The sequence below is a fragment of the Elgaria multicarinata genome, chromosome 21 (genome assembly GCF_023053635.1).
Source record: "Elgaria multicarinata webbii isolate HBS135686 ecotype San Diego chromosome 21, rElgMul1.1.pri, whole genome shotgun sequence".
NCBI lineage: Eukaryota > Metazoa > Chordata > Lepidosauria > Squamata > Anguidae > Elgaria > Elgaria multicarinata.
In genome coordinates this window covers 4,044,539-4,062,067 of record NC_086191.1, presented here as the reverse complement: position 1 = coordinate 4,062,067, position 17,529 = coordinate 4,044,539, and the positions used below count along the sequence as shown (strand labels likewise).

Below are 17,529 nucleotides of genomic sequence, written 5' to 3'. Positions count from 1 at the left end.
AACTCCCTATTCATCAGTGGCGTCCCATCCCTCATAGCTCACATATTCCGTTTTCATATACACATGGACAATGCGTAACAGATCTAGCTGGGCCTTTTTCGCTGTAGCAAATTTTACAGCACCGCACTGCGCTGCCATCCATGGGATCGAAAGAGTGCAGTGCCACGCTTGCTAATTTGTGTAATTGCTCCAGAAGGATGGAGGTCTTGGTCAGGATTAACCCCCACCAGTTCACAGAGGGGTGAGGAGGGATTAACAAGGACAACTTGGGACACGGAAAATTAGGAGCGAGGGAAGACAGGGAGAAAGAAATAAAAGCCCATTTTTATGGCAAAAGCAGAGAGAAACCTCAACTGACCCAGCACCACCAGACTTGTAACCGGCTTAAGGCCTGTGGGAAACATCGCACTGAGTCATGGGCCCCGGGTGTCAGCTGGGGACAGGATTGGTGGGAGATTTTCCAGTCCCCCCAAGCAGAGAATCCATCTGGCAATCACCTCCTATAAATAACAGAGGACTCAATCCAGGCGGTGTTCTCCTCCAGCGCAAGCCATTATGAAGCGAATGGGTGATCTGGATCTTCCAAGCAAGGAGGAGGAGACGCCAAGGCAACATTTTCAAAGCACCCACACCAACCCTTAGGTGACTTCCTTCTGGTCTGAAATGGTGACTTCTTTCTGGTCTAAAATGGTGACTTCCTTTTGGCCTAAAACGGTGACTTCCTTCTGGTCTAAAACGATGACTTCCTTCTGGTCTAAAATGATGACTTCTTTCTGGCCTAAAATGGTGACTTCCTTCTGGCCTAAAATGGTGACTTCCTTCTGGTCTAGAACGGTGACTTCCTTCTGGCCTAAAATGGTGACTTCCTTCTGGTCTAGAACGGTGACTTCCTTCTGGTCTAGAACGGTGACTTCCTTCTGGTCTAGAACGGTGACTTCCTTCTGGCCTAAAATGGTGACTTCCTTCTGGTCTAGAACGGTGACTTCCTTCTGGCCTAAAATGGTGACTTCCTTCTGGTCTAGAACGGTGATTTCCTTCTGGTCTAGAAAGGTGACTTCCTTCTGGTCTAGAACGGTGACTTCCTTCTGGTCTAGAACGGTGACTTCCTTCTGGCCTAAAATGGTGACTTCCTTCTGGTCTAGAACGGTGACTTCCTTCTGGCCTAAAATGGTGACTTCCTTCTGGTCTAGAACGGTGACTTCCTTCTGGTCTAGAACGGTGACTTCCTTCTGGTCTAGAACGGTGACTTCCTTCTGGTCTAGAACGGTGACTTCCTTCTGGTCTAAAATGATGACTTCCTTCTGGTCTAAAATGGTGACTTCCTTCTGGCCCAAAATGGTGACTTCTTTCTAGCTTAAAATGGTGTCTTCTTTCTCGTCTAAATTAGTGTCTTCTTTCTGGTCTAAAACCCCGCAAAAAACCCCTCTAACCTGTCCCTATAGGGGAGTTGCTCGAATCCCACCCACCGACCCCACCCCGATAATTTCGGTTGCCCTTTTCAGCCCTGCAATGTCCTTTTTTGAGAAGGAGCAACCATTCCAAATGCAGCCCATGCCAAAGGTTTATATAATGGCATTAGGAGCCTTGCCAAATTTGTTTCAATTCATTTTCCAATCACTCCTAATCTGCATTCTGGACTTCTAATATTCTCTCTCTCTCTCTCTCTCCCTCTCAGCTTCACGTTGTTCATTTCAACTCGGACAAATATGCAAACGTGAGCGAGGCGAAACACCAGCCGGATGGGCTGGCAGTGCTGGGCGTTTTTCTAGAGGTGAGCTTGTGCCATACGAACCATATTACATATAGAATGAGCAGAAGGCAGATTCCTACAAATTGGTCAATTTCCTGGTGATTTTCAAGATTTCTGACTTCCAACTTTTAACAGCAACAGCAACAAAACGGCCATCCCACCCCTAAAAACAACAACAATTTATTGCCAAAATGAAGAAAGCTTGAAGGTGGGGTGTAACCAGTAATGGATTTTGTATATGGAAGGGCTCTGCTCAGTTCTGGTACACACAACAAATTTCTGAGCTTAGAATTGTTTTATCAAAAGTGTGCGTCTGTTGCACCAGGCTTCAGCTGCTAGATCTTGAGAGTCCTTTTTTATTTTTAAATGAGGAAAAAAGATCTTGCAAGTTCGAAGTCTACCCACGCTGATGCAGAAAACTCATATACTTCCACTGGTCCCCTATGCTTCTCATATCTGGGATGATCGAGGATCTCTTCTCGAACCTCCCAGAGTGCAGGACACGGAATCATGGGCTCAAGTTACAGGAAGCCAGATTCTGGCTGGACATCAGGAAAAACTTCCTGACTGTTAGAGCAGTACGACAAAGGAACCAGTTACCTAGAGAGGTTGTGGGCTTTCCCACACTAGAGTCCTTCAAGAGGCAGCTGGACAACCATCTGTCAGGGATGCTTTAAGGTGGATTCCTGCATCGAGCAGGGGTGTTGGACTCGATGGCCTTGAAGATGCTGACGGACCGCGGACGGAGGCAGGTAAGGGAGAGGAGGGCGGGGGGAGATTACCGGGCCCTGCCGCCGTCGCAGCATAACCCCACTTACCTTTCCGGTGGAGCTCCGGATCGAGGCGAAGGATCCGCCTTCACCTCGATCCTCTTCGCCACGCTCCGCTGCCCCCCCAATCCTCTTCGCCTCCGCCTTAAGGGCAGGCGAAGCCCCCCGCTCCGCTCCTGCTTCTACGGTCCGATTAGAAGCGGAGCACATCCCTACTAAAAAGGTCTTCACCTGGCATCTAAAAGCATATAATGTAGGTGCCAAGCGAACCTCCTTAGGGAGCTCATTCCACAGCCGGGGTGCCAGAGCAGAGAAGGCCCTGCTCCTGGTAGCCACCTGCCTCACTTCCTTTGCCAGGGGCTACCCAGAGGACCTTCTCTTCTGCCGCCCCCAGACTGTGGAATGGCCTGCCGGAGGAGACTCGTCAGCTTAACGCGCTCTCTGAGTTTAAGACAGCCGTTAAGACCAGTCTCTTCCGGCAGGCCTACCCAAATGAATTTTAAAGCTAAGAATTTTAAGATGCTGTGATCGTTATTTTAATATTGTATTGGTTTTATATGCTCCTTTAAGCAGTTTTATGTATTATAATTTGGTATTGTTCGCCGCCTCGATCCAAAGGGAGAGGCGGGTAATAAATAAATTTATTATTATTATTATTATTATTATTATTATTATTATTTCCAGTATTCGAGGTAGTAAGCCTGTGTGCACCAGTTGCAGGGGAACATGGGTAGGAGGGTGCTGTTGCACCATGTCCTGCCTTGTTGGTCCCTAGGCGATGGCTGGTCAGCCACTGTGAGAACTGGATGGACCCTTGGACTGGATGGACCCTTGGTCTGATCCAGCATCAGGGCTCTTCTGATGTTCTTATGACAGATGTACAGGCTTGTCCCACAACCTCCCCTGCATCAGCTACCTGCTTCCCTTGGCTTCAATATAGGCAGCCAGCAGTGAAATAAGGTTTAACAGCCAGTCTGTCTGGCTTCTGTACATGGGGCGCAATCATGTCCACCCCAGGCCCTGAGCATTATTATTATTATTATTATTATTATTATTATTATTATTATCATCATCATCATCTAGCCTTTTGTCCAATGCTGGGCCTCAAGGCGGCATTACAAAATTTGCAACGTATAAATTTAAAACCTATAAATACAACGTTACAAAGTTAAATTCCAATTTTAAAACATTTAAACATTTAAAATGACAGTTTTAAAAGTCCTTGGCACAGGCAGATTATTCGCCAAAGGCCAAAGGCCGATTATTCGCCAAAGGCCTGCCGGAACAAAAAAGTCTTTGCCTGCAAGTGGATTCCTGCATTGAGCAGGGGGTTGGACTCGATGGCCTTAGAGGCCCCTTCCAATTCGACTATTCTATGATTCTATGAAAGCACATCAAGGAGGAAGCCAGTTATAAGGTCCGTGTGGCGGTGTGGCTAAAGTGTTGGACGGGGAGTCGGGAGATCCGGGCCGTGGAAACCCACTGGGTGACTTTGGGCCAGTCACAGGCTCTCAACCCAGCCCACCTCACAGGGTTGTTGTTGTGAGGATAAAATGGAGAGGAGCAGGATTATGTACGCCACCTTGGGTTCCTTGCAGGGAAAAAGGCAGGATATAAATACAATAATAAAATAAATAAATCTGTTAACATCTATCCCCTTGATAACGTCCCCTCTCCTTTTCTGTCCTTCCCTTTTAGTTTCATGGCTCTTTTATTATCTGCCCCACTATTAAAACAGCTATTATAATCTCCCCGGAGCAGGGATTTCTCAAGCATCAGGTGCACCAGGGTGCGCCCTAGAAATAAACCCAATGACGGCACCCACAACTAACTGATCTTCCCCCTTCTGTTCTGGCAGGCCGGCAACGAGGAGAACCCTGCCTACAATCACATCTTGGAGCAGCTGGACGACATCAAGTACAAAGGTGAAGCGCCCCGTCCCCAGGTCGTTAAGGGCAGGCAGGTGGCACGAGCCGGAGGAGGGTGCGAAAGGCGCGAAAAAGATTGTGGCAGGGGAATGGGTCCAAGTTACAGGAAGCCAGATTCCGGCTGGACATCAGGAAAAACTTCCTGGCTGGTAGAGCAGTATAACAATGGAACCAGTGACCTAGGGAGGTTGTGGGCTCTCCCACCCTAGAGGCCTTCAAGAGGCAGCTGGACAACCATCTGTCAGGGATGCTTTAGGGTGGATTCCTGCATTGAGCAGGGGGTTGGACTGGATGGCCTTAGAGGCCCCTTCCAGCTCTACTGTTCTATGATTCTATTAGCTTCATCCCACATACCTGCTTCCTTCGGATTATCCCCGTAGTGCTAAGCTTCCATGTTGGTGGTTGTTTTTGCTACCGGGCGACAGTGATCTTTTGCATACCAGGAAGTGAGTTTAAGGGGGGAAATGTAAAAAATCATTAAAAAAATCAACAGATGACCCGATTCAATTCAAATTTGGTGTGCTTAAAGCACTCCCTAATAACTATTACTGTGCCAATTTTGGTGTCTTTATCTTTAAAGCTTACACAGATGTAAGCATTTCTTTAAAATCCTGCTCCTGCGCCCCAGCGGCGGCTTGGAAGATATGCTCCAAATGTAGGGGCTAAATACGGCGAATCTTTTGGCTTTATTGCACAATTATTTATTTATTACGTTTCTATACCACCCAATAGCCGGAGCTCTCTGGGCAGTTCACAGGATGCCTGGGAGTACTTCACAATCAAAGCAGCTTATAAGGTGGAAAACTTCTGAGTCCTTTGCATGCAGTTCGCAGTGATTGCACAGTATAACGCTGGTGTGATAAAGCTCTTAGACTTTGCCCACTTTCTATTGGGAATATGTTAGAGCAGTATGACAAAGCATCAGGAAAAACGTCCTGACTGTTAGAGCAGTATGACAAAGCATCAGGAAAAACATCCTGACTGTTAGAGCAGTATGACAAAGCATCAGGAAAAACGTCCTGACTGTTAGAGCAGTATGACAAAGCATCAGGAAAAACGTCCTGACTGTTAGAGCAGTATGACAAAGCATCAGGAAAAACGTCCTGACTGTTAGAGCAGTATGACAAAGCATCAGGAAAAACGTCCTGACTGTTAGGGCAGTATGACAAAGCATCAGGAAAAATGTCCTGACTGTTAGAGCAGCACGACAATGGAACCCATGACCTAGGGAGGTGGTGGGCTCTCCCACACTAGAGGCCTTCAAGAGCCAGCTGCGGATTCCAGCATTGAGCAGGGGGTTGGACTTGATGGCCTTAGAGGCCCCTTCCAACTCTACTATTCTATGAAAGAAGTAAAAAATTAGGAAGGGTTCCCCATCACCACAGGCCTCTAGATGGAGTATTTTATTAGCAAAAGATATTCTTTATTTATGTGTTTGTTGCATTTCTATTTAGAGGACGGGCCTTTTCGAAGTGGGCGGGGGGAGGTGGTAAGGAAATTGGAAGATCCCTGCTGGATCAGGACTCATTGGTCCAGCACTTTGTGAGTATAGTGGCCAACCAAATACCCACCACTACCCCGGGGAAGCCCACAAGCAGCACATGAACGCAACAGCACCTGCTTCTACTAGCCAGCACGACTAGTAGCCATCAATGTCCTTCTCCTTCTTGAATTTGTGTAACCTAGGGTGACCCCATGGAAAGGAGGACCGGGCTCCTGGATCTTTATTTATTCATTTATTTATTTATTACACATATATAAAGCGCCCCACAGCTGAAGCTCTCTGGGCGGTTGACAAAAGTTAAAAACGGTGAACATTAAAAAAAAAAAAAGTATACAAAATTTAAAACCGTCAAAAGCATAAAAACAACAGTATCCATTTAGAAACAACAGTTCCAAACACCAGCTGGTAACAGTTGTATAGAAAAGGGGATTTCAGCAGGTGTCCTTTGTATGCATGGAGCCCCTGGTGAAAGTCCCGCTTCATCACAACAGATAAAGCTGCAGGAGCCCTGCCCTCTTTTGTATCTGGTCAAGAGGGCAGGGCTCCTGCAGCTTGAACTGCTGTGAGAAAGAGGGAATTGCACCAGGTGCCACGTGCATGCCAATGACCCCTGCTGGAATTCCCTTTTCTATACAGGAGCCTTGTCCTCCTTTCCATATGGTCACCCTACCCAACCCCCTTTTAAAGCGCCTCCAAGTTGGCGGTCCTTGCTCCATCCTGTGGCAGAGAGTTCCGCAGTTTAACCATACGCCGTGTGAAGGAGCTGGCTGGGGGATTTGGGGGGAATCCAAAAACCTCAGCATGGGCACCAAATTGGGGAAGGTGTAATTAAAGGAAAAGTCCGGACATGGAGGAGGAATCGAGAGGAGACCCTCTCCCACGGCCAAACGGTGCCAGAGGACCACAACTGACAGAGCGCACGGACAACCCCTGAGCGGCCAACCGCCGGCTCCTGTGTCCACACATCTCTCTTGTAGACGGGTGTTTCATTCTCCTTTTCTCTCTCTCCCTTTCCCTGCCTCCTGAACGGGCCAGAGCAGGAAAAACCCGTGTCGGCCTTCAACGTGCGCGACCTGCTTCCGGCACACCTGGGCCAGTACTTCCGCTACAACGGCTCACTGACCACCCCGCCCTGCTACCAGAGCGTGCTGTGGACCGTCTTCCAACAGCCGGCCCGCCTCTCCGACGCCCAGGTATCCTTCCCCTCGGCCTTTGGGGCTTCGGAGACTGGCCTCCTCAGACTCCTCAGGACATGCCGGCCCTAAGGCGGGGATCCCCAACAATTCTGTGGGATCCATGGGCACGTTTGGGAATTTGAGAACCTGCAGCGGGCACCACCACAAAATGGCTCCCACAGAGGATGCGGCTAGTTGCATAATGGCTGGGGCCTAGCTAATCACGATGTGGGGGATGAGAAACAGAGGCTAGAGGCTGGGGGGGGGAGAGGGAAACAGAAGGGGTGACCCTATGGAAAAAAGGACAGGGCTCCTGCATCTTTTCATAGTTGCTTAGGAAAGGGAATTTCAGCAGGTGTCTTCTTCATCACCACAGTTAAGGCTGCAGGAGCCCTGCCCTCTTGGCCAGACACAAAAGAGGGCAGGGCTCCTGCAGGTTTAAATGTTGTGATGAAGAGGGGATTTCAGCAGGGGCTGCATGCCTACCAAGGACACCTGCTGAAATTCCTTTTTCTAGGCAACTGTTAAAGAGACAGGAGCCCAGTCCTCCTTTCCATATGGTCACCCTAGAGTCGCTTCCTGCTCTGCCGAACCTTCTTCCGTCTTCCCAGACCTTTTCCCCTTTGCTCTCTCATTCCTTGCTCCTTTCGCCTTGCTCACTGAACAGCTGAGCAGTGGCAGGTTCAGAAACCCCCGTGATGTCCTTGCATTGACCAAGGGGTTGGACTAGATGGCCTTGTAGGCCCCTTCCAACTCTGCTGTTATATGATTCTATGATTCTATGTTACATGGGGAATGCTTTAGGGCCTAGAGTTTAAGCACATGGCACGTTGCAGAGGCGGAAAACTGATGGGATTATTTAGTAATGACTCCTCCTGTTAGAAAGGCAATTAGCAGAGAAAAAAAGCAAAACAGAATGAGGGGATTTCTACATTAAGTGTGTGTGGGGGGAAACCCATGTTCTTACCAGGTTTTTTTCTTCTGGAGTCTTTCTGCATTCACTACTCGCTCCTTTAGACGGCAACCACATCATTTTGAATTGAAAACCTCTGGGCAGTGCTATTAAATTAAATGAAACAGCACCATTTAGTGGTGGAATTAGAACATTACACCAGTTTAACACAATGGAGACATCCAATGGTTATTTAAATACTGCATTATTTCTGGGTTGTTTTTTTTTAAAAAAAGCAAGATTAGCATTGGAAAGTGTAGGAGACATCCTGGAGGTTGATGGCATCATGTAAAAGACCCGCAAACTTCCATGAGTGGCCAATCACGAGCATGCAATAAGTCTCTCATGAAGCGAAGCTCTGAGCATTTACCAGCCCCATATGTGCACAGGGGCGATCATAGCATAATAAAAGGAGACCATACCCTTCTTCAGTGAAGGAAACAGTTCCACTCACAAGTATTCTTGCATATACAATGCAGGTACAGTGTAGGGTTTCAAAAGAGTTTGTTCAGTCCATTTTGTGTTGGAGGCGCAAGAGAGCGAACACATGAGCTCCCTGCAATGCTGGAAGTCAAAAAGAGAGGATGTGGAGAGGAAGGGGAGGCGCAAAAGGGGGAAAAGTTCCAGGAAACCACACTGTAAGCTATAGAAATCCTAGCTGTGTTCAAAATCCCCATGAGTGAACCAAGTGCAACACTGCCCCCTTCCAGCAACTTGCAGACGAGGTTGCAATATTCCCAGCAGGAACCTCTTGGTCCTGCAGATGTCGTTGGACTCCAGCTTCCATCAGCCCCAGCCTGCAGGGCAAATGTTGGAAAGTTGGGCGTTGTGATCCAAACACGCCTGTGGAACCTGTAGCAACCGAGTCCGGCCCGGTACGGCGGTGGGGAACTTTTGCCTCACTTTCTGCCCCCGTCTTTCCAGCTGCAGAAGCTGCAGAGATCCATTTATTCTACGGCAGAAGAGGACACCCCCCCAGTGCTTCTAGCGGATAACTTCCGGTCTCTGCAACTGCTGAACCAGCGAGTGGTGTTTTCGTCCTTCCCAACCGGTGAGCATGTCGAGAGTTCTGCCCGGGAGGGGGGTGGGGGGAACATACAGAGAGCCTTCCAGGCTTAACGTATTCCATCTCAGACGTCCACGGGACTTAAAAAACATCCGGACCCAGTAGCTTGAGGAGCGATCTCCCAGCGTGATAAAATGGCAAGGACTGGTTTGTTGACGTGCATCAACACCACTGCCTACGTTAGGGGGCGTGGCTATGGGGACTGTCATGATGAGTGCCTGCACTTCATTTCCTGCGACACCCCTGTGCAGAGACCAGCTCTTGTCTCAATGTTTCTTTCTCCTTTGCCTTACAGGGCCGTCAGGATATTCTGCAGGTATATGGGGGTCAGAGTGGGTGGCATCACGGGGGGGGGGGGGAGGAGGGGAGAGGGGCTGCCTAGGAGAAAAATGTGGCATTTAGAGCAGCTGGCAAAAGTTTGACCCTATCAGCACTGCTTTAGCCGCACGAATTTACAAAAAAAAAGGGATATTTTTGTACCAGCAAGCTCGCTCAAAAGCGAAGTATAGAACAGCTTGTTTACAATTTCCCCGTATCCCAGCTCCAACGAGGGAAACCTGAAGCCATGCAGTCAGGTTTGGGGACACCTTGAAGATCCAGACATGAGCAGAGACTAGCCTTCCCCGATTTAGCGTATCCCAGGCGCCCAAACCAGGTGGGATGCTCACTAGGGCTGTGGATGAGAACCCCGAATCTGAAGCGGATCGGAGTGGTTCGGACCCTTCTGAACCGGATCCGAAGCGGTTCAGGCGAAGGCCGGCCGATGCAGGTAAGCTCCCCTCCCTCCCTTACCTGCTTCCGCCACCACCGGCTTGCGTCTGGCAGCTTCCACTCCGACGATGCTGAAGCCTGGCTTCAGCGTCATCAGAGTGGAAGCCGCCGGACATGAGCCGGCGGCAGCGGACAGTGGGTGCAGGTAAGTGGAGGAGGGGGACTTACCTGGTGCCTCCACCAGGTAAGTAGGGAGAGCCGGCACCTAGAAAACTCTGAGTCGCCTTGGAGGGCCCAAATTTTGCCTCGGCTTCAGCACCAAGGCGGGTCAGGAACCCCAAAGGCAGCCCTGAGGCAGATCGGGGCTGCTTCGGGGGCTCCGAATCGGCCTCTGAGGTGGATCGGGGGGGTGTCCTGCACAGCCCTGATGCTCACAGGTTGAACTGCAAGCCTCGTTTGAGCGCTTTCCGCGATTTAACGCCGGAACCGGAAAGCACGAAGAGCCAACTGCCGCAATCCGTACGGGATCACGCCTGTGGCAACGAAGCGGGTTGGCTGAAGCGTCACGGAATGTTCATAGTCACTCCAGATTGTGCAGAGCATCTGCCGTCCAGCCTCTGAGAGGGAAGGGAAAGTTGTCGGTTTGGCTGACATTAAAATCTCCCACAGGCCCTTGGTGCAGGGGGATATTAGAGGGGCCGGCTGAGGACTGGGAAAGGAGAGCGGAAGAGGTAGAGAAGCGAAGGGCCAGGGCGGAAGGACAAATGCAGAGTGAAGAAAAGATGGAGAAGGATGTGCAAGTTGCAAGGAAGGGGAATTTTATTAACGGCACCTTCTCCTTAGGATAACGGTACCATGCAGTGGGCGGCAAGGAGAGTGAATAGTGGCTTCTATCCTCTCAATTTAGGATTTCAAATAAGTGTGCAAAATAAAGTTTTAAAAAAACCCAAATCTCAAGGCATCCAAGTTCAAATCCCAGAATGGCGGCTTCCCAATAAAGCTAGAGGTGAGATTTTCACCAGGGTGCTTCTTGGCTCACACTCGGTCTCTTTATGGTACTAGTCCTCAGCGAGGAGGCTTTATAACTTTGATGTGCATCCCTTCCCCTCGCATGACTCCTGAATGTTGCCGGTGGATTCGGGTGCCTCTTTCTCCTTCCCTCTCTCTCCTTCCAGCTGAGATCACCGCCATCATTTTTGGTGTGCTCTTGAGTTGCCTGGGCATCTTTCTCGCCGGATGGATTGTGGCGAAAAGAATACGGTGAGACGCAGGCGGTCACGGGAGGCGAGCCGTTCCCTTCTACCCGCAGGAGGTATCCCCTGGTTAACCGTAAAGAGAGGGAAAGTTTTTGTTTTTTAAAATGTGTATCCCACCTTTCTACCAAAAAACTGTCACTCAGGGTAGTTTACATGCACAACTAAGATGGATTGAAACAGCAAAACAATACATATACATCATGGGTCCAGGTTATTGAAAAGAACGTATTTTCCCTTACCATCCTGCCCACACCCTGAGATCTTCAGGAGAGGCCCTTCTCTCGGTCACCCCACCATCACAGGCACGCCTGGTGGGAGCGCAGGACGGAGCCTTCTTGGTGGCTGCTCCAGGGTTCTGGACCTCTCTTCCCAGGGAGGCTAGGCTGGCTTCCCTCCTTGTTACACTTTCGGAGGCAGGCAAAAACTTTTTTGTTCTGGCAAGCTTATCCAAATAGTGTGGACCTGCATTAATATGTTGGATTTTTTTTTAAAAAAAAAAATTGTTACCACTTTTTAAAAAAAAATTAAAGGTTTTTAATTTTACTGCGGATTTAATTCTATTTTAACGTTTGTAAATTTATGTTTTAATCTTGTGAACCGCACTGAGTCTCAGTACTGGGGAAAAGGCGGGAAATAAATATTATTATCATCATAATCAAAAATACAATAAAAACATTAACAATTACAGAGTAAAAATAAAATAAAAAGTTCTAACCATGCCTCCCCACCCCCCCAACAAGAGATCTATGATGGTTTGAGTAAGGGAGGGAACACAAGTCTTTTTGCTTGTATGCCGGCTACAATTCTAAGCCCTTGCAGTGTGGGGTAAAGGAATGGACACCCCCTAAAAACAGAGGGATGGCTGAAAAGTCACCATGGAGGGGGACATGAACTGGTGGAAATTTTCCTTAAGTTTAGAAAAGAGTCAATTAACGAAAGGTAAAGCAGCCATTCTCAACCTGACACCCTCCAGATGTTTCAGACTTCAACCCCCATCTACCCCAGCCGGCAGGGCCAATGGTCAGGTATGCTGGGGGTTGTAGTGCAAACCTGGGTGGACACCAGGTTGAGGGGAGTCAGTGGTTTATAAAAGTTGGCATTGGCGGGAGAAGAGAAAACCCTTTCTCCCCCTTATCGTATTTAAACATGCTTGATCTTCACCCGGGAAATTCAAGGCCACCCCAAGAAATGGATGAGCAATGAGACGGGAGGGGTGCGCGGCTCCACGCACCGCAGAACTGCATTATTTATGGCCCTGCTCGTCCTCTGGCAGACGGAAAAGAAGGGGCAGTCACAGAAAAGGCCCTGCTGCTTGCAGCCTTGGATCAGGGTCCCAGCAGAAAATGTTCCCTTCTGTAGCATGGACAGAGGCTGTTAAGGATAGGGCAGGGGGCACAGGATTTAAACCTCTGAAAATCCATTTCGGAGAAACTCTTGGTGGGAGGGGCTGAATTTCAGACGGGGCCGGAAGGGCAGGGCCAAAATCACCAAAATACTTTAGCTTGAAGCTTTTCCTGCCAGGAAGTAAACAACAGAATCATAGAATAGCAGAGTTGGAAGGGGCCTACAAGGCCATCCAGTCCAACCCCCTGCTCAGTGCAGGAATCCACCCTAAAGCATCCCCGGCAGATGGTTGTCCAGCTGCCTCGTGAAGGCCTCTAGTGTGGGAGAGCCCACCACCTTCCTAGGTCACTGGTTCCATTGTCGTACTGCTCTAACAGTCAGGAAGTTTTTCCTGATGTCTAGCTGGAATCTGGCTTCCTTTAACTTGAGCCCATTATTCCGTGTCCTGCACTCTGGGAGGATTGAGAAGAGATCCTGGCCCTCCTCTGTGTGACAATCTTTTAAGTATTTGAAGAGTGCTATCATGTCTCCCCTCAATCTTCTCTTCTCCAGGCTAAACATGCCCAGTTCTTTCAGTCTCTCTTCATAGGGCTTTGTTTCCAGACCCCTGATCCTCCTGGTTGCCCTCCTCTGAACACGCTCCAGCTTGTCTGCGTCCTTCTTGAATTGTGGGAAAGCAATAGCTGCTAGAAGGGCGAACACAATACTGGGCTGTGTTCGAAGCAGCATTGTATCCAGGGCGCGTGAAGTCCGTCTTGTGTACGATTCTGGGCACCCCATTCCCAAGAGGACGTGTACAGGACAGGTTCAGAGAAAGGCAACGAAGAGGGTCCGGGGACTTGAGGCCAGGCGGAAGGAACTTGGGATGTTCAGTCTGGAGAAAAGGAGGCTGAGGGGAAGCAGAGTTCAGGACATCAAAGTTTGCCACAGGGAAGACGGTCAAGAACCATTTTCCATGGCCACAGAAATTAGGACCCGAAATGATGGGTATAAGTTACAGCTAGAGCGGTAAAGCAGCAGTTCCTGCAGCTGAAACTCTCCCCACTGCCTGAGTTCAATCTCAGCGGAAGCTGGTTTCAGGCAGCCGGCTCGGGTCGACTCAGCCTTCCATCCTCCCAAGGTCGGTAAAATGAGTACCCAGCTAGCTGGGGGAAAGGTAATCACGGCCAGGGAAGGCAACGGCAAACCACCCCACGATAAGGCCTACCAAGAAAACGTCAGCGAAAGCTGGCGTCCCTCCAAGAGTCAGTAATGACTCAGTACTTGCACGAGAGGTTCCTTTCCTTCCATAAGGGGAAACTCCCTGACGGTACGATCTGTGCAACGGTGAGACACACACACACACCCTACAGAAGTTGTGGGTTCTCCATCTCTGGAGGTTTTTAAGAAGAGGCTGGACGGCCGCCTCTCCTGGATGCCTGAATCGTTTTTCCTGCACATTGCAGAGGGTTGGACTAGGTGATCCTTGGGGTCCCTTCCAACTCCACCATTCTATGATTTTGAGCTTTTAAAACAGCACAGACAGCCAGGAAACCTCCCAGCAAGGAAGCATAGACAGCCAGGCAATTCCAGAGAGCAGGATCCGGACCCAAAGCTGGCTAGATTTTGCCCAGATCGGAGGTTCCCCGTCCCGCAGATTAAAAGTTCCCTGACCTGGACCCCCCTGCTTTAATTCTAGAAGAGGAAGCCTTCCCCAACGTGGCCCCCCAGGGTCACATCAGCATGCCAGCAGGAGCTGATGGGAGCTGTAGTCAGACACATACGGAGGCCTCCTAGTCAGGGAAGGACTGACTGTAAAGATTGTAGACTCAAGTTTTGGGGATCCCGGAAGGTTTGGGGGGATCCCCCCCCCCGCTGCTGACAATTGCTTTCTCCGTTCTGAACCAGGGAGAAAAGGATGCAGGAACAGAAAGGCGTGGTCTTCACGTCTTCCTCCCGGCGAGCTGTTGCAGATTAAGACTTCTTCTCGACACGCAAGACGCCTGTCCGGACCTTTCCCCACTAGCTGCCAGGCTGCAGTGCCAGAATTACATAGACTTGGTTTTTTTGAGGGAGGGGGGCAAGGTGCTTGGAGGTGAAAAGGCAGTGGGAACTTCCCACACGAGTGGGAAAATTCGAGATGGCACGGGAAAACCCACCCACCCACCCCTGTAGCATAGAAAAGAGCTGGTTGGGTCTCCAAATTGAAAACCTCAATGAGAACTAGAAGCTTGCCGGAAGGAAGCCCTGTTTGATTTCAGCTGCAGACGTGACGGTGTCCGGCGTCCATTGCAAATGTAATATTTAAGAAGCAGCTAGGGTTAAGCATGCTGAAATCTTTCCTCAACCTGCCTCCCACTTCTCCCTTCATTCCCAGGGCCAGGTTGGAGAAGATTGTCCCATATTGTAGCCACAAGGAGGTCCCCCCCCCCGCCCCCTGTCCAAGGATCCTACAATGAGGTCAAACTTCGTAAATGGACAGGTACTGGCGTGCACCGTTCCCACTTCCTTTACACACAGGAGTTATATTTTCCCCTCTTCCCTTTTTAAGACATGCACGGGGGCACCTCGATTTAAAAATCCCGGTCGGAACCTCCTTGGAGATTAGGAACGCCGGGAGGAGCCGTTTTCGCCCCGCCACGTAAGAAATAAAGTCCGGTTGTGGTTTTTTTTGCCCAATGACTTGTGTTCTGCTTTTGCCCTTCTGGAGGATGAGACGGAAAAACGAGGGACGGGAATCCATTCGGGGAAAGACGGAAGCCGGCGGGTCCAAATTATGTTGTATTTTGCTCAGACCGGGGCGTGTGCATGCACACAGATGTTCTTCAGGGCTCGTTCGTCCTAGCTGAGGTCATTTCGTAATCTCTTCCAAGACCCACAAAGATAAACTATAACCCACAAAAGAGATTGTTTTCTGATCGCCGAAGCAGCGGACGCCTCCCAAACTGAGCAAAACCTTCACCGCTGGTTTAAGTACTTGCCTGGGAGAGGATTCTGGGGTCACTGGTGGAGGAACGAGACGTCACCCCACATAAACCCCACAGGCCCCTTCGGATGCATCCAACGCTGAGATCAAAGCTTCCAACGGAAGAGGCCTGGCTAAACTTCCAGGGAAAGCAGGTTGAAATGCACCATCTTAAAGGATAAAGAGTAAAGGAAATGGGTGGGAGAGCATGTGATTTCAGCCTGCTCCAACCTGGTGCCCTTGTGTGTACATTTAGAACCACAGAAGAGTTGGAAGGGGCCTCTAAGGCCATCGAGTCCACCCCCCTGCTCAATGCAGAAACCCACCTTCAAGCATTCCTAACAGATGGCTGCCCAGCTGCCTCTTGAAGGCCTCAAGTGTGGGAGAGCCCACCACCTCCCAAGGTCATGGGTTCCATTGTTGTACTGCTCTAACAGTCAGGAAGTTTTTCCTGATGTTTTGTCATACTGCTCTAACCGTCAGGAGGTTTTTCCTGATGTCCAGCTGGAATCTGGCTTCCTGTCACTTGAGCCCATGATTCTGTGTCCTGCACTCTGGGATAAGAACTTAAGAGCTCTGGTTGAGCTCTTACATTACGTGTCATTTATTGACTGGGTTCACACAACCTGAGAACCCATACTCAAGGTTGAGTCTGGGTTGAGTGGGGGTTGTGCTTGAAACGTGGGCTGTTGGTGGTGCGAACCCAGCCACACTAACAAGCCAAGGGCTGTTAACTACGAACAAGCCGTGAAGAAAAGCCATGGTTTGCTTTTGGGTTGTGAACTGTGGGCTGTTTGGGACTAACGCCCCATGGGATCTCACAACACAACGACCCACGTTTCAACCACAACTCACACTCAACCCAGACTCAACCTTGAGCAAGGGTTGTCGTGTGGTGTGAACGTAACCTGCCTTGTGGAAAAGTCATAAGAACAAAAGAATATAAGAAGAGCCCTAATGCTGGATCAGACCAAGGGTCCATTTAGTCCAGCACTCTGTTCACACAGTGGCCAACCAGCCATCGGCCAGGGAGGAACAAGCAGGACATGGTGCAACTGCACCCTCCCACCCATGTTCCCCAGCAACTGGTGCACACAGGCTTACTGCCTTTGATACTGGAGATAGCACACAACCATCAGGGCTAGGAGCCATTCCTTGCCTCCAGGAATTTATCCAACCCCCTTTTAAAGCCATCCAGATTGGTGGCCATCACTACATCTTGTGGTAGTGATTGAGAAGAGATCCCGGCCCTCCTCCGTGTGACAACCTTTCAAGTCCTTGAAGAGTGCTCTCAGGTCTCCCCTCAGCCTTCTCTTCTCAAGGCTAAACATGCCCAGTTGTTTCAATCTCTCCTCATCGGTATCTAGAACAGCAGGGTTTTGCCCATGTGAAGGGACGCAGAACCCCCACTGAGAAATCCCACACCTCCCTGGGTCACTCGAGACAAATCTATAAGGAAGCAGGAGCCAAAAGAACCTGCAACTTCTCAGTCTTTGCAGACGTGGGACTCCGGGAAGGGAAGCCGCCAAATTCCACACCAGCCAGCCTGCGGGTGAGGAATGCTGAGCTTGTGCCAGGACAGAAGCATCGCTTGCCGCATTCCCGGCGGGACATAAACCGGAGGCCTCTAGCCAAGGGTTTTGATTTTCACCTCTCTCTGGTTCAGAGAACTTGGTGGCATGCAAGGTGGAGATGCCTGAGCTGTACTAGTTTTGCAACTCCGAGGGTGGAGGGACACACACACCCCGGCCTCCGTCCCGAAATCCCTTTGCCCCAAGGCTCAAAGCGGATCATGTGATCTGTTCCACCATTCCCATCCCATTCTGCCCCCCTGCTGAAAGCTGCCTGGTGTAGAACAGGTGCAAAAAGAGAAGGGAAACCCCGTGAGGGAGTGAAAATTACAAGCCGAAGGCAGGGGCGGAACCAAGGACAGTCTTTGCAAAATATTATTGGGATGAAAACAGTTTAATGAAGGGGCCTACGCGTTTCAGACAAAAAACATCCTTCCCCAGGGCTTATTCAACAAGGTTTTACAGTCGTTTGCTCAATGAAATCATAGCAAACGGCTGTAAAACCGTGTTGAATAAGCCCCGAGGAAGGATGTTTTTTGTCCAAAACGCGTAGGCACC

The 17,529-nt window shown here is 49.8% G+C and overlaps 1 protein-coding gene across 2 annotated transcripts in view; it reads left to right on the top strand.

Annotated features, from left to right (window-relative positions):
- CA14 (carbonic anhydrase 14) overlaps positions 1 to 15,088 on the top strand; it is a 29,077-nt gene extending 13,989 nt beyond the window's left edge. Inside the window, exons 5-11 of one of the 2 annotated variants that reach the window (XM_063145742.1) lie at positions 1,676 to 1,771; positions 4,379 to 4,445; positions 6,988 to 7,145; positions 9,004 to 9,130; positions 9,441 to 9,461; positions 11,032 to 11,116; positions 14,344 to 15,088. In XM_063145742.1, coding sequence (XP_063001812.1) covers positions 1,676 to 1,771; positions 4,379 to 4,445; positions 6,988 to 7,145; positions 9,004 to 9,130; positions 9,441 to 9,461; positions 11,032 to 11,116; positions 14,344 to 14,413 — 624 coding nt within the window. In that variant the 3' untranslated portion in view covers positions 14,414 to 15,088. Of the gene's footprint in view, positions 1 to 1,675; positions 1,772 to 4,378; positions 4,446 to 6,987; positions 7,146 to 9,003; positions 9,131 to 9,440; positions 9,462 to 11,031; positions 11,169 to 14,343 lie in introns of both variants that reach the window. The other variant, XM_063145743.1, reaches the window with a different exon arrangement.
- The last annotated feature ends 2,441 nt before the right edge of the window (positions 15,089 to 17,529 follow it).